We start from the raw sequence: 16,271 nt of genomic DNA on the forward strand, positions 1-16,271 counted from the left end.
TCAGAATACACGGAAAAACCGCGGAAGCGAGAATAATGATTAGGCCCACAACTTAGTAACCTTCGTCAACAACAAAGTCCTGCTGAGTGTTGGCACATATATACAGATGATTAGGTGCCACGGGAAGGATCGAAATCGAGTTTTATTCGAGTACAACGTAGCTGGCTGTCAAACATAGCTTCAACTGAAATCACACAGTTAAATGGAGTAACATACAGTTTGTTCTGTTTCATTGCATATTACTACTGCGCTGTTAAACATTAAACAAAGGTAAATATAACCCGAGTTTAATTAAGCATTGTACATGCAAAATCTATTCTGCAAAAAATACTCTGATCCAGTTACCAAACACGCCTGTAGTCGCCCTTGAATAATCATGACATTGTCTTCCGGTTTATCGGCACGACTGGTTTGCTCATATTAATTTGTAAATTTGCTTTACTCTTGTATTAAAATAACTTCGGCAAATCAGGTTCAGTGTTATTCTGGACAGCTCACTAGAATTCTGAGATTTCGAAAGCGTCGCAGACCGTGTTAAACAAAAGTGTGGACCATTAGTTATACAGCTATGGTCACGCTCAGTCGAGCAGCACGGTGGGTCTGTGTGTCTGGATATTTTCACGCAGGGCCAAAAGATAATGGCCGAGGAGCGTGAATGATACCCATTCACCGCGCAAAGAAAGGCGCTGAATAAACACATTCCCATACAGCTTCATCGCGTCACTGATCTAAGAGAGCATATAAAAGTAGTGTATTACGCAATGGCCTTTATATTAAAGTTACCCCGACACATTAAAGATTACACGTGATTCAGTGGTTATACATTGTCGACATGCTTTGACCCGCATGACGTCATTAATACGGATATTGACCTACGCGATTACGACAACCCACTCTTGCATTTGAATGCTAATCGTCCAACGGAGAAGACATAAGATAGACAAGTGCATACTTTGCAAGTTGACTGTCTGATATCTTTTAGTAGAATGTCTATAAAAGTCTTATACAGAAATCTCAACAGAAAGGACGCGAAATCGGTTGCGCGGTTGGCGTGTTTGGAGCTATGTCATACAGATCCGTTGTACAAGTATATGTGCATGACGGAGGCTGATATACTTCCATTCTTTAGAGTATACATCAAAGTAAGTTATTTAACATTTTAAAGGAACATAATAATAAGGAGTGTTTAACCAGCACTAGGCAACGAATTACGCAGCAAATCGCTATGTTGGTTGTAAAAGCTAGTGACTTAAGTTTTTATTTTTAGACGATTATCAGCCACAAGCTTTCCATTGGAGCGTTTGATAGGAAAACAGGAAGACTTTATGGCTTCGTATTGTGTTCACATGCAAATAAAGAACTTCACCGAGATGTTATTGATGGCCTTAATCCAATAAAACTGAACAGGATTTTACGAGTACGATTTTATGAGTTACGTTTATAGATTACATTTTGTCTACTTCTCCACCAACCTGTTGTTTAGATAATGGACAAGGTCAAAGATCTTGGAAAAGGGTCAGAAGAAGCGGAGCTTTTCGAATCTTCCGTGCTGGTCGAGCTGGCTGTTTCTGAACGATGCTTATCCGATACCCCTGTTGACAGAGAACTGTGTTTGAGGTATGCCAGACTTTTATATTTTAATAAATTTAGCACGTATTTATATTGTACTATTTTGTATATATAAAATAGATATGACTATATACACAATATGGGTGCTATAGATGCGTATTCATAGAGTTCATCAGAAGGCGCGAAATCTGGGAAAAGCAGTGCTCTCTGTGGCAACCGCGTTTGATTCGCAAGCACTACTGCGGTTGGGGAATGGCCGAGTGCTGAAATCTATCAGCTATAAAACATACAAAGACAAAGACGGCACATCACCTTTTAAAGAGATGCCAGAACCCGATGTAAACATTGAATTCTGGGTTTTAAGTGACGTAGGCTTCGGAAAACCTTCGTCTCTATGAAAGTAAACAGCTCGTGTTTCGTTAGCTTTATCGATTTTTCAAATAACCCTTATTTAAGATAATACATTTTGCATATATGTACAAAACCTACATTTCTTCTTAATGCTGAGTAATACTGTTGTAAATAACGAAAGTGAATGTAATATGTCATAATACAACCTGTCTAGTATTACAAGCGTGACACTATATTGTTATAGCTGTTAGGTAATTCGAACGCAACGGAAAATGAATAATGTAGGTTATACATGAATGTAGAACGCATCATTTATCACAACTGTCCGGACACGGCATTTAGTCAAAAGCCTACTACTGTCTTCCATTGTATATTTCGTGATTTATCAACTTAATGGGAAGAAGTCACGTTAAATGCGATGTTGCACAAACTAATCGTCATTCAACTAAAATAAACACATCGCGTGGCACAAGCATCGCAAATGCCTCTCTACAGCCCGAGCTTGTTTCACAGCTGAAATTTGCAGACTTGGCGTCTTATACGCTGATTATTACGCGAAGGGCGCGGGTGTTTTTATTATGAATAAAATTAAGCTCCACGTTGACGTTGATCGAAGGTTATCGTATTTAACACGAAATTTTCTCGTTTGATAAACTTGGTCAAGTCTGCACTTTCCAAATGCATTCAGCGATTATGACGAAACAATTAAGAAAAATAAACCTTGAGACATGGCTTAGTAACCAAGTCCACACACAGATAAAATTAAAGAATAAACATAACTTGCTACGAATAGTTTTCTCAAGATGGAAAATCACGAAGAAGCAAATGATTCCAATCAAAAGAAACCTTTGTCATCTGATGTTCCTCTCGAACAGCTTAAAAATATCAGAAATACGATTCTGGACCTAATTAGTACACCCGAAAAGAAGAGAAAGGAGTTGGTTTACTCTCTTGAGCAGATCATCGTAAGACGTCGTAAACTTTTGGAACGAAACCGAATCATGATTGAACAAATAATTGGTTTGGCCAACTACTTTTCGAATCCGCTCACGTCGTTGCTCGGCATTTCAGAAGCGTTAAAGTCAACCACACGTCATTTGTATACTGTTGAAGCTTATAGAAAAACAAGCCTTGAACGATTGGAGAGCAAGCTTTTGGAGGACTACGATTCTCGGGCATCAAAGGAATTCCCAGCTCTCAAGGAAGATGTAGAGACGCTGTTAAAAGATGCGTCGCGTTGCATCTTAGAAGAATCGAGGGCAAAGTACAGTTACGATAAGGCGTGTACTATAGAACCCATGAAGTCTTCATTAGGAAGTAGCTTTCACTCTCCTTCCACAAGAGCGCTTAAACAAAGTAATCGAGCATGGATAGTGTCCATGAAACTCGCAAAAGTTCAGGAGGCCAAGAAATTGACAAAAGCATCCGTGGACCGGGTTAACTTAAGGTTAGCTTTATATTCAGCACTATATTGTGCATGACCAACAAAATATCCATCGTATCACCAGCACAATATATATGCCGACTACAATGACAGTCGTAAGGTAACAAAATTTAACTTTTCAGATACTCCGAAGCGGTAAAGAAAAGGACAAACGCACTTCACCAGTCTTTGAAGCAGTACATCGAGATCGACATGATTTTTCACGCCAAGGCACTAGAACAGCTTACCGAAGCCTATCGATGTTTACACACGTGGAATAATGTAAGATAAAATGATGTAAGATAGATATGTAAATGACGTGCACGCATTATACCGCGATAATGCTTTAACTAACTACGTAAATAAGGCGTAAGAAATTTCCATGTAACAGGTTCCCGAACCTACGAAGAACGTTGATATCAACGATGACGTACCATCAACGCATTTGAGTAAAGTTGATTTGAAATCGGAAATATTAGAGCAGAGGAGTGGGAGGAGCAACGAAGAGGAAAGTGAGGAGTGTGACGTATATGATGAAGCCGACGAGTTTGACGTAGAAAGTGATGACGAATTGCAAGCTAATGGGGACACCGCCGATTTGGTATTAAGTGACATAGACGTTTTAAAGGGAGTCGTGAATGATGTAATGGGTAACGGTAAAAAGCCGAATGGAACTTCATTACACGGAGAATCTTACTCGACTATGACGTAACAGACACCTCAGTGCGTCATAACTGTTTCAGTTTGTGAGGTCATGAAATAAAATGCGGTAACTTCATTCGGTTTATATTATTGTCAAATGTTGTAGCCAAAAAAATGAAAAGCAATTCTGCGTCCAAATTTAAGTTTATATTTACATTTAAAGGTAAACTTTCAAAGTAAAGGCATTACACGATACAATGCGATCCACGTCTTAGATTTTCAGGTCTCCGTTCTCATAGTCCAACAGGGCATCCAGTATTTGAATAGATCTTGACTGAGCTGGAGTCGGCGTAGATCGCTCAGACTTGTGCACTAGCTTGAACACGGGTGTATTTGTATCAACTGGTACTTCCTGGTCTCTGCAGTGATAAAAATATTTTTTTAGAGACATAATTACGTCTTATGTTTAGTTTTGGATCAGTTATACACATTTTTATTGTTAACAAATTCCTGGAGATACAACACACTAAATTTGTTACAATGTAGACTTACCCAAAGATAGATTGTGGTTCTGGGACATCTGCACCCTGCGCGTGCGCTGTGGTGACGAGCGTGTTCACGATCTGGTTGGCACTGTACATACCGACCGGTGTATTGTACTGGGCATGCACAATCGTTGCTGACACTGGACCCTCGATCTCAATAGGTTGACAAGGGTAAGCAGCTGCTGCAGCCTTCAGTGAATTACCGGGGTCAGTTCTGAGGAGAAGCAAAGTTAGTAACCTAATATTTCAGGCCACGGTAAAATAAAGAGGAAAAGGAACTAACAATGCCTGTCCTGGTTTCAATTTTAATCGAAGCTTGTTCTGTTTTCATCAATGTCCATGTTCAAAGGAAAGCAAGAAAGGAAGAAGAAATGCAATAGAAAAGAAAGTTAGTTAGAAAAGTAGAATAAATACAAGAGAGTAAGATCTGGACAGCTTACATGGAGCCACGAAACTTGAGGTTTGAATTCCTGTGGCAAAGGCTTCGTCGGTTTGATTTGTCTTCTAATGAAATCAGGGACCTTCTTTTCCGGTTTACTGCAACCAAAAAATAATAAATTAAGAGGTTGAAATTAGAGGATTTATTGCCAACCTTGACTGCTCGGTACATTCCTCTTCTTGCTCAATATCGACCTCTTGCGGTTGCACAGTTTTACGTGGCTTGGGCTTCGGTGCGACTTGCGGACTCGCACTTCGTTCGCTGACGTTGTCAACGCTGAAAGCTTTCACTGGCGAAATGGGTTCATCGCCGTTGTGGAAGCTGCGTGAAATCACCACAAAGATAGTTACATAATCGTTTACGGTCAAATATTTTTCTCAAGATCTTGCAGCAAGATATAGCCTAATTAAGCTCTATGTATACTTGATGCTGAGTGAGTAAGTGTGTGACTTGACCCTTATGCAAAAGTGATCGTGTGCAATCATGCATGTTCGTGAAGCATGTGCGTGGTGAGATGCGTGAAGCATCTGAATTCTAACCAACCTCGAATCGTCGACTATAGGTTGCGAATTATTCGCACGACCACCAACTTTGATCACAATTCGTGGCATGTTATTATTACTTCTATGGTTGCCATGGTTATCGGGAGGAATGGGTGGGGATTTTTTCTTCTTTCGTCCCATAATCTTTTTATCAACAGATCGTAGCCTAACCGATAAACGAATGACCAACCAAATTTTACCCCAGCAGTTACAACGTTACTTATAAAAAACGTATATCGAAGACCAGTAAATGTATTCTTACCTTAACTTGCTTGACGGCCGTTCACTGAAAAATAAAGTAATGCTTTAATATTTAGAATAAAATACAAAAATAACTTATTACAGCCGTATTTACCTGCATGGTGTCATTGCCAACTGGCTTCGTGGGCGTTCTCTGTTAAAAGTTTCATGTTAAAATAAGTTTAATATTATATACATTTAAAAATAAACGCGTATGAGTTACATCACAGACTCACAATTCAGTTACGGATGTGAAGTTTGATTCCGATTTTCTCTTCATCTGCGATGAGTGTTCGATCTCCTCTTGGCTGCACGAAATGTATTATGTTAACTTCATGTCATATGGCTCATATTCTGACCACGTGTATAGTAATTTGGGGTAAGATGGGACATGCTATTATTTCTTATCTCGTCTGTCCAGCAGTTTGGGTAATATAGGGCATTTTTAGGTGGTAAAAAACACTCGAAGAATTATATAGCCGTATCATCACGAATATATATTACGTGCTGAAGGTTTTTCCTCGTCTCCATCGTAATATTGTGTTTACGTTTAAAAAAGTAGTGTTCATGTACACATGTAATAGGGTGGGGGAAGATAGGACACATTTTCATTCTATTTTCTTCCCATTTAGTCGTAAACAAAAACTATTCAAAAATTATAAAACCGTATCCTCACAACTCCCATAGACCGTTGTTTATTATTTAAAATATGATCTGGATATTTAGATAGATATTATATGCTAAAGATGTCCTATCTTCCCCCATCCTATAGTTATAATATATATAAAAATCGTTCAATGTGCTGTAAACGTATAAACCGCAAATTAGTCCAAGACAATGAAGCGCATGAGGCCTGATTGAGAAAAAATGTTAATTTATACACCACGAGCAAAGTCAGCTGTCCGCACCTAATGTTATATAGGGTGCCACTGTTATGTCACGTGATGTGACGTGATGAAACGGACAAAAATAGCCGACAACAGGTCTGCACTTCGTCATCAAACTACTGATTGTTAGAAATCAGTGGAAGGCGTTATTCTTTGCGACTTTAACTCAGTATGTGATTTATTTACATTTTACACGCCTTGGGTCAGCGGTTTCAGTATTTCCTGAACGTAAAATGTTGCGGTTGCTCCGAACGCAGTTCAGTACACAAATACAATCGGACACCACAAATACAATCGGACAAAAACGCGTCAAATGAAATATAAAACAATTTGAACCACATCACCGTTTCTTAAATTACCCTAAAACCATTTTCGTGTCGAAATCGACCAGAACAACCCTTTTCCTTACATCATGAGTTACACATTTATAGAGAAATTCCCCTCCCATACGTTAAATAACCGAATATTGGTTTGTTCATTTGAACCACAGAAAAATGAACTACAAACCTCAAAAGAGTCAAATGAATTGTCCATCCTGATATCTTGACTTGTTCCATGATTTCTTGCAAGTCCATGTCGCTAATGGAGGTTCCGTTCAATGCCACAAGTACATCTCCTTGCATTACATTGGCCTGGGCAGCTTTACCACCAGGGGTGACCTGAATTTGTTTGTTGTGTATTTAAAACTAAATAATAGACCATAAACAAAAAAATCGAATTCTTATCATCATGTCGCACATTTTAAATTAATTCAAAATGCAAAAGGTTTAGTATATCTCGAATATTTACTGTAATGAAGTGTGTACGTTACCCTGGAAACGGTGACCGGGGTACCGTTAACGACCCCACCGGTGAGCCTGAAGCCCCATGGACTTCCACCAGACATCGAAACTTCATACGGCATCCTTATGAACGCAGCCTAAAAGTCTAAACTTTGATCTTAAATTCTAAAAGCAACATAATCCCATTAAGTTTGCTCTATAAGTTACTAATCCGCACTTACGCACTATTGTTAATTTATAATTAGCAAAACTAAGTTTACATGTCCATACGATGAAAATAGTAAGTAACTACTGAAAGCGACCTTCAATTTTATAGGTCTTTCGATGTGGGCGAAGAAACCATTCTGATATGCCATTGCAGAAAAGAGGCAGAGGCGACTAACTGATGGTATCTGTAAAGTACATTGCAAGACGACATCTGCTGTTACAAGGCGTCATCACGCGTCATGATTGAAAAAGGGTAGCAAAGGGCGAAAGGTCAAGACCCGATTCCATCAGACCAGATGATAAGTTTCGATTTCAGCAAAATCGTACTGATTCAATATTGCGTAAAGCAATTTCAATCTTATAGAATATGATACACAATATAATAGCAAATTTAGACATGGGAAAACTCCTTACAAGTACCCAGTTAAGATTTGAGAAAGACCCTTCACCTCCAAACAAATGATTTTTGAACCAACAAGATATTTGACGTCATAGTCACCAAAGCTCGCTATACAAATCCGGGTATTCTCGACCTGATACAACTTTAAATCAAACCAAAGTCAACACAGCCCAGTTGCCAAGTTGATTTATATGAAACTTTTTCATGCGAGATAAAAATCAAGCGTTTCCAAAAACAGCGATGCTGACAACTGATAGGAGGCACAACAATGTAAACACATCGATCGAATAGAATAAAAATATTATATTTCTACGTATGTTAGGTTAATGGCGTCAACGGCATTATATTCTTGGAGAACGGCCAATACTGACCAAGCTGTCGTGAACACTGGGGTTCTTCGGAACGAACAAATCGAAAGTAAAATACAAGCAAAAGGTAAGACAATTTACGAAAACTTTTAATAAAGTTTGACTATCCTGTTTACCAATTAAAATGTTATGGTAGTTTTATAAAAAAGGGCAATTACGTGTTTTTAGAATAACCTTCACTTCCAGATACTGTCCTGGAAGTTGTATCCCTCGCCGCTGTTGCAGTACTCGCATTCGCAGCACTGTTGGTCTTGAGATACCGAAGGCACGTGACTGCTAGGTGGTGGTGCAGAGCAGATTACGAACATTTTGAAGAAGATCAGTCTTCCGTTGAACTTGACCTGAAAAATATGACTGGAATCAGGTAAATTGTGCGTGGGTGGGTTTAGGTTGAAAACCGTTAAAAGTCAAAACATAAAGATATTATTTTTTTATCCAAAGAACGGTTCAGTTTTTTTTTTAATTTATATACGCACGCGGTATTATAAGTTAAAATCTAATTTTTAGCAAGCAATTGGGGTATTGCGGGTGACCAGAAGCACTGGTATATTTATGAAAGAATGAATATATTGTAGGGTAGGGGAAGATGGGACACCTTTAGCACAGAATATCGACATATCCTGATCGTGCATTAAAAAACTAACAACGGTCTATGGGAGTTGTGAGGATACGGTTTTTTAATTCTTTGAAAGTTCTTCGTTTACTACCAATTTGGACGAGAAAATAGAATGAATAGGTGTCCCATCTTGTCCCACCTTACTGTAAATACTGTATATGTATATATATATATGATATGGTGTTAAATTATCCACGATAAACCGCAGGGAAACCGCCACTGGGTTTAAATACAAATAAATAATTAGAAACAATTTAAGGAGAACTGCCCGTTATTTTGAGTTTAGTTTTATATAAAGAACGAAAATCTGAAAAGGTAAAGAAAGCGCCCACTTGCAACAGAGCGCTGCGGTCGCCGGTCGGAATCTTTGCGGTGAAACCGAACATCAAAAATAAATAAACTGAGTCGACAGAAAAAGCACCAGTCCGTGGCGTTATATAAAGGTAGTCGTAATGGGGAAAATCACATTTCTATCGAAGCGGTTGGCAGCTTTTTCGCCTAGGTTAACCCGAGGTGCGCTTTATGTTTAGCCCAGTTTTGTTTCGAGTGTGAGAAAGGCCTCTTTGGATGGTATATGTAGCTCTGTATTACTATTTGTAGAGACAACGAATATATTTTGTTCTTCAACGCAGCAATGTTTCTCGACCTTTAAATGCGCAGTAAAACACCTGTCGGTGTTCGATCCGCTGAAGCGTCGGAAATGCCTTGTTTGTTCACTATACTGCGGGGTACAACAGTTCTAATGTCGTGTTCGTTTAGACAGAAATCGAAAGCAAATAAAAGGTGATGGTCTATTTTAAACGAAGAATAAACAAATGTAGCAAAAGCGAATAAGGTGGTGGTACAATTTTAAGGGTCTTGCTGCACTTTCAGAACCTTTCTGATGCAACAGGCGATAAACTTCAGTTTCGTAACTTGCCAATGGCATATGCTATGGTACATGCTTTTTGGAATTGTTTTAAACCACTTCTAAGCTGCGCACGGCACTTCGTGTTGGCATACCCACCAGCAAATAATTATAACCAGACAAAACAATAATATGAGTAAAATTATTATACATCGTCGAGAACACTTAGTCTTGCGCTGTTGTTGACAAAGACACTTCACTTGGTTATGAGTGGCCACATCAGTAGCCTAGATCCGGTTCGCTATTAGATGGTCAGTAATGCCAGCTTAATGTGGCGAAAATTTAGGACTTACTATGGCATTGTGGCTAGCACGCAGTCAGGTTGTATAGCCTCCGATATCTGCTGGAAATACAATGTAGACATGCTGGCGTGGGGTTTCTGTATTTAAGCATCAACCGCGCTTTCGTAGTTATACTGGATGCCAAACCCCGCGGTGGTCGCGTAAGAGGATTCAAAGCTTTAGATCAATAGAGAAAGTTATTGTTATCCATATAATGCGGCTTCATGTATTCGCCTCGGCTGGTAATGCGTCGTTAAGTAAACAAAGTAATATAACGATAGTACTTTGATGACGTAAAGCGGTTAGCTTTAATGGACTTTCTACTGTGTGGGGTTTTAGAACGGATTTGTTGGTTCTTGTTCCAAAAGGTAGATGTGTGCGTAGGGAACATTAAAGGCTGTTGCAATACCAGAGTGGCACAGCGTGACGTAACAAGGTGTAAAATACCTGTATATTACCCTTGCAGAAAAATTAGGATTTTTACTAAACCAAGTTTGTCGTTGTTATACTACGATAATGCTTAGCCTAAAAAGGGCATTTCAGCAGTTTCGTGAGGAAAGTATGCCCGGATCAACCACAGAGTAAGTTTTAATCCTCAAGTTTAATATTAGTTGCGACGTTTAAAACTAGTATTTTATACGCCTTTTTTGCAGCGAAAAAAGTGTGACAACATCGGCCGTGGTACCTAAGACACTGATCACCGCACCACCATCAAGCCCACGGAAGACAACGCCGATTGCAATATCACCGGTGATTACAAAAAAGGATAAGATAATACCATTTCAACTTCCACCCACCATAGAAAGCTTTCAGGTTCGTAGCAAGCTGATCTTCCAAGATATCGATGCTAATCAAGTTTTCCTACTGAAATATTGACAATAATCTTTATACTTATAATTGACTTAGATTATATTTACGGTAGGAAAAGATTGGACACCTATTTATTCTTTTTTCTTCTCTTTTTGTCAGATTAAACAAAACACATTTAAATAATTATACAACCAAATCCTCACGATTACCATTGACCGTTGTTAATTTTTTAAAACGCGATCCGGATATTTGGATACTGAATATGTGCTAAAGGTGTCCCATTCTACCCCACCGTAAATACAACCTATAAATCAATTATAAACGATTATTGTTAAAATTTGAATAAGAAAACTTGATTATTAACGATTCAGTTGTAATATTTCAACTTGTAATTTTATGATTTCAGGTCCAATCCGATATTATTAATGGATCTCCCATCACCCGTTACCCACGATCGCCAACGCTGTCACGTGTCAGTTTCTACCAATCGAATGATCGTTTATCTGTTGACAGTTGGAGCCAGAAGCCATCGCCAAAAGGTGAGAGTTATAGTTTACCATGTACAGTATTTAAGTCACTTTACATCAGACAGCATTGTTGCAATAAAAGACATGTAAAGTCATTCGCGTACCAATGGTAATAATTGTAGTTTACCACACAGGCAGTCTAAGTTCTTCAAACGGAGACTACCTTTCCAATTCCCCGACCTGTGACGTACCCCGATCTCCAATCGAACAATCCAAGAACAGCTTTTTAGGTCGGATTCAACCCGAACTTTACAAGTATGTAAAACTTTGCCCAAAACCTCTACTCAGTGCACGAGCAAGCATAGCGTTTAATTGTTTCTGCATGAGGCCGCACTTTAGTAAGGACGAGACCTAATAAATATTTAGAGTGAAATTCTACATTTGAATATTTTGCTGAAAATATTTTTCTAGGTACCATATTTACGGAAATGATCAAATTGCTTTCCAGATACACCGAGAATCAAGACATCGACCTCCCGATAAGCCGATGCGGTCGAATGTGGTTTTCCGTTGTTTATGATGCCGCTGTAGAAACGCTGACTGTGAAAGTCGTGAAGGTAAGCTTACTTAACATGCGTTCTAAGGATTACATGCGTATGTATCGACCGGCAACATTCACGCTTTGTTTAACCATCTTACATAGAGCGGCTTGAATAAATAACCAGAACGCTAAACTTGCTTTTAAAATTCCTCAAGCTTTGATTGACTAGTTCGCAAGAATCACAATAAAAAATCCAATTTCTGTCAGAGTTCTAAATCCCACAAACATGTTTTGAATTTCCCTATAAATAAAAGTCCATCACTCCATGTATTATTCAATTATTTTGTTTCTTCCTTGTTGATCAATACATTTCTTGGAATTTGTAAAACTGTAAACTTGTTTTCCTTTTCCCTTGACTGACAACGCAAAGTCATTGAGGGTGAATAATAACATGGTAAATGGTATACATCATATACGGTATATTAGTACGCGGGGCATATGTAGTACATTCATATCATGCAAATACCAACGCTTGAAAATCCGCTGATGCGAGAGCATTGGGGCTTTTGGAGTTCCGGTTCATTTGAAAAGAAATCCTTCAACTATTTTGTTTACCAGACCTGTTGAGTCCAATCTTCATAACACGAAGCGGGGGTTTCCATACCAGACCATGATTTTAAAAAACTAAAAATAATTGTTCTCGTTTCTCCTAATTACCAGGTGAAACAACTACCCCTTCGACACCCAAGCAACAACCCACCTGACAGTTTTGTAAAGATATTTCTCCTACCAGATGAACGAATTTCGCAACAAACTAAAGTAAAACTTAGAAATTGCAATCCAACTTTCAACGAGACATTTATTTTCCAGGTACAGTTTTTCCATTAAAGGTTATGATTTTTGACTTTTCCAAGAAATGTTTATAGGTTATGATTTTCGCTAGAAAAAGTATTAACATACGTATTATATTCGTAAGGTGTCCGAGGAAGAATTGCAAAAACGAAGTTTACGGATGTCGGTTTACGATGTCGACAAAAAGAGATCGACTCGCCACTTACTCGGCCACGCTCTGGTTGGCTTAAACGACGTTGATCCAATAAAGGTTAATGAAATTCTTTGGAGAGACCTGGACGATATCGCCCATGTGAGAAATGTTTTAGTCGTTTTTTAATTACTAGAGCGGTAGAACAACGGGACTATATTAATAAGTTTCACCTGCCTTTATTTAAATTCAGCTTGATCTGATCAATAAACGCAGAAGGTCTTATACCTACGTCATGAAACAAATGAGGTTGTCAACCATGTAGGATATCGAGTTCGGCTAATGGTCTTGGACAGCTAGAAAATAATTAAGTGAAATGCTTTGCAGCCTGGCGACTCTGGCACCTCGCTCGGAGAGTTGAAAATCTTATTGACGTATCTGCCGAGAATGAATCGCCTCAACGTCGTCGTGCAAGAAGCTAGAAATCTTAGAAAAATGGATCTCGACGCCACAGGTACTCAAGCAACTATGTGATGATAACAACTTTACATTACACATAAGAGTATAATTAACCACAGGTAATTTATACACAGGTATCTACGTTAAAGTTTCTCTGACACAGGGACACAATGTAATCAAGTCCAAACGCACGTCAACTCAAGACGGTGCAGCAGATCCACAGTACAACGAATCGTTCTCGTTCAAAGTCACTTCCAAAGACATGGAGCAGACATGCTTGCTCTTGAACGGTGGGTATACATATATATGTATATATACATGGCGTCAACTTGCTTATATTTTGCGAATCTTTCTTTGGGTTTGCCCTCATTGGAAACCCAGATACTGCGTGCGCCCAAAAAAACAAATTTTAAATTGTTTTAATGTATTTAATATCTTCTTTTACAGTCATCACTACCGGTGGTCGCGGTACACTGCATAAGATGACGTCGACTTTAAAAAACACAGTCACGCGGGGACGCTACGGAGCAGAGCTGAAATATGGCCGAGTTTCAGTTGGTTCCTTCATGTACTGTCGTGGCGAACAACTTCTTCACTGGCAAGAAATGATGGCACAACCTAGTAAATCTATCGCTAGGTGGCATACACTGTCCGAGGTTGTGACCAACCAGTAACCGATGAGCATAATCAATGATGACGTCATTGTTGTTGAAAGTTCATCGAGCCTGCCTGTGACCATTATACTTAGTTTTTGCCAGTTCGTTATCGAATGTGCAATTATTTTTTAGCTCAATTCCCTTTAGTCAACTTCAAACCATTTTTCTACTGTATTTTGTACACGCTTTGTGACTGAAAAAAAGAGTGCGTTTTGATAAATCATCTTCTCAAAAAACTCTGTTATTGGGAAGATGTGTAAGGATCGGTTGTAGCGCCGGGAAGTTTCACTTCTTCGTGTGATGTTACATTTGTATCTTCACACTTATTGTTGTCGAGGGGGCGAAGGGAAATGGAGGAACCTGGGTTTTCGGTGTGCGTGGTCACAGAGAGTGTGTAGACCGGTCTAGGTGTTGAAATAGTTTGTCTATTGTTGGTACGAAAGTTACGTATTGCAGGTGACGTCGCGCTAGGTGGTCTGAATGCTGCTCGTCGATCCGGTTGTAGTTTGCATCGAAATAAACGCCTTACTAAAAAAATAAATTCTTCTCGCACTCGCTCGTGAAGAGCAGCATAGAGTAATGGATCAAGGGCTACATTGACGTGGCCCACCAACTGAAGATAACCGACCAATTCTGGACTACAGTAACTGGTCAGACAAACTGTAAGACACTGAAAGACGAAATACGGCCCCCATAACAGGGCAAAACTGGTCACCAGAAGCACCAACATCACATTTAACCGAATGCGACGAGAACGACTTCTTTCCGAACGTTCTGCGGATAATGAGTTCTCAATTCCCCGTCGACTAAATACGAAGTATCCTATTCTGCCATATAGGAGCACTAGCAAAGCAAGTGGAACTCCGTACACGATGACAATAATGGCGATTGAGTACGCCTGACTTTGCTGTGGCGCCCATGTCTCCTGACAAGTATGGACAGTAATCTCGTACCAAACAGTTGCGGGTTTTACCGGTGTTTTCTGTTTCCACACGACGTCATCTAGTACTACGATTTGTGGAATCTGAGAAAAAAATAATAAATGATTTGTAAGAAAAAGAACAGACACTGTGGGTACGGAAATCGCTACACAACATATAGTAGGATGGGGAAAGTTGGGACACATTTTACTTCTATTTTCTCGTCCCATGCGGTAGTAAACAAGGAACATTCAAAGAATTGTAAAACTATATGCCCAAGACTTCCGAAGACCGTTGTTAACTGTTAAAAACACGATCAGGATATTCAGATATTATGCGCAAAAGGTGTCCCATCTTCCCCCACCCTAGTATATGTCCCTAACGGTATTACTGTAACAGTACTATGGCGCAGGTAGAACCTCTTACCTGAAAACAGAATGAGCAGATCCAGATTAGAGCAACGGCTATCATTAATCTTAAGTGTGAGCGAAAAATATTCTGTCGTGTTGGATATACAATCGCTTGATGTCGCTCAAGCGCAATTGCAACCAAACAATTGATCGAACTCATTACAGCAGTACCTGGTGGAAAAGAAGTTTTATTGTTGTAACTGAAGTTGTCGATATTCCAATGCTCACCCTGAAGTGGAGGGATGGCTTTACAAAGCCCCGAGCCCATTGTGTAGTCGTATGATGTGTTGTGGATGATGGTCCACGGCAGTGTGAGTGCCAAAAGCAAGTCACTGCAAGCGAGAGATAACAACAAGAAGTTGACGACTTTCCATAGTTTTCTACTGCTTGATATTACGACTATGACGCACAAGTTACCAAGTATCCCAACCGTCATAATAATGCTGTAAAGCACTATGAGGATAGTGACGTACGAGTTCGGGAGATTGTCAAATGCAAGTGGTGCGCAAGGTCCAAGCGCGTCGTTTAGAATCTCATCGGCCTCACTGATACTGACGTTAAACATGTGGGCAAATGCTCGAAGATAAGCATTTGTAAAAATCCAATCACATTGAGGATAATTCAGACCCATTTCCAAGTTTCACATAAAAAGTACTGAAAGAATCTGTTTTCTATAGGGCCTTTATAAATATCTGATATCAGAAAAATAATTCGGTATATGTGAATACACTGAACACCACCGCTGAGCCTTGTTCACACGATATCAAATAATCGTACATCACCTACAACCTGCTTTGGCAATATCCCTGAGCATATGGTACATGGCT

At 39.3% G+C, this 16,271-nt stretch overlaps 5 protein-coding genes across 8 annotated transcripts; 3 read left to right on the plus strand and 2 right to left on the minus strand.

Annotated features, from left to right (window-relative positions):
- Positions 1-873: 873 nt before the first annotated feature.
- On the plus strand, positions 874-2,146 carry LOC149739637 (uncharacterized). 2 transcript variants are annotated; one of them, XM_089872313.1, is made up of 4 exons: positions 874-1,142; positions 1,268-1,417; positions 1,484-1,617; positions 1,722-2,146. In XM_089872313.1, the coding sequence occupies exons 1-4, from the start codon at positions 987-989 to the stop codon at positions 1,834-1,836; spliced, it is 555 nt and encodes a 184-aa protein (XP_089728439.1). In that variant the 5' UTR covers positions 874-986; the 3' UTR covers positions 1,837-2,146. The 2 variants fall into 2 exon arrangements, with proteins under 2 accessions (XP_089728439.1, XP_089728438.1); XM_089872312.1 differs by having other exon boundaries at positions 875-1,142; positions 1,736-2,146.
- A 144-nt stretch (positions 2,147-2,290) lies between these two features.
- LOC149739638 (uncharacterized) lies at positions 2,291-4,121 on the plus strand. The gene is made up of 3 exons (XM_089872296.1): positions 2,291-3,367; positions 3,487-3,625; positions 3,735-4,121. The coding sequence occupies exons 1-3, from the start codon at positions 2,724-2,726 to the stop codon at positions 4,053-4,055; spliced, it is 1,104 nt and encodes a 367-aa protein (XP_089728422.1). The 5' UTR covers positions 2,291-2,723; the 3' UTR covers positions 4,056-4,121.
- LOC149739639 (PDZ and LIM domain protein 3-like) lies at positions 4,104-7,607 on the minus strand. Of its 2 annotated transcripts, XM_089872293.1 has the most exons (11): positions 7,450-7,607; positions 7,146-7,297; positions 5,988-6,059; positions 5,867-5,905; positions 5,774-5,797; positions 5,513-5,677; positions 5,123-5,290; positions 4,971-5,067; positions 4,814-4,851; positions 4,538-4,744; positions 4,104-4,404 (listed from the first exon to the last, which is right to left on the minus strand). In XM_089872293.1, exons 1-11 carry the CDS (start codon positions 7,540-7,542, stop codon positions 4,257-4,259), a joined length of 1,203 nt encoding a protein of 400 aa, XP_089728419.1. In that variant the 5' UTR covers positions 7,543-7,607; the 3' UTR covers positions 4,104-4,256. The 2 variants fall into 2 exon arrangements, with proteins under 2 accessions (XP_089728419.1, XP_089728420.1); XM_089872294.1 differs by lacking the exon at positions 5,513-5,677.
- A 1,902-nt stretch (positions 7,608-9,509) lies between these two features.
- On the plus strand, positions 9,510-14,334 carry LOC149739640 (synaptotagmin-15-like). Its single transcript, XM_089872287.1, has 10 exons — positions 9,510-10,780; positions 10,853-11,012; positions 11,416-11,548; positions 11,671-11,791; positions 11,985-12,093; positions 12,738-12,887; positions 12,994-13,161; positions 13,387-13,513; positions 13,593-13,748; positions 13,906-14,334. Exons 1-10 carry the CDS (start codon positions 10,716-10,718, stop codon positions 14,130-14,132), a joined length of 1,416 nt encoding a protein of 471 aa, XP_089728413.1. The 5' UTR covers positions 9,510-10,715; the 3' UTR covers positions 14,133-14,334.
- A 21-nt stretch (positions 14,335-14,355) lies between these two features.
- Positions 14,356-16,207, minus strand: LOC149739641 (QRFP-like peptide receptor). Of its 2 annotated transcripts, XM_089872289.1 has the most exons (3): positions 15,673-16,207; positions 15,461-15,615; positions 14,356-15,138 (listed from the first exon to the last, which is right to left on the minus strand). In XM_089872289.1, the coding sequence occupies exons 1-3, from the start codon at positions 16,073-16,075 to the stop codon at positions 14,356-14,358; spliced, it is 1,341 nt and encodes a 446-aa protein (XP_089728415.1). In that variant the 5' UTR covers positions 16,076-16,207. The 2 variants fall into 2 exon arrangements, with proteins under 2 accessions (XP_089728415.1, XP_089728414.1); XM_089872288.1 differs by having other exon boundaries at positions 15,461-16,207.
- Positions 16,208-16,271: the final 64 nt, after the last annotated feature.

The sequence above is a fragment of the Ciona robusta genome, chromosome 2 (genome assembly GCF_009617815.1).
Source record: "Ciona robusta chromosome 2, ASM961781v2".
Classification (NCBI taxonomy): Eukaryota; Metazoa; Chordata; class Ascidiacea; order Phlebobranchia; family Cionidae; genus Ciona; species Ciona robusta.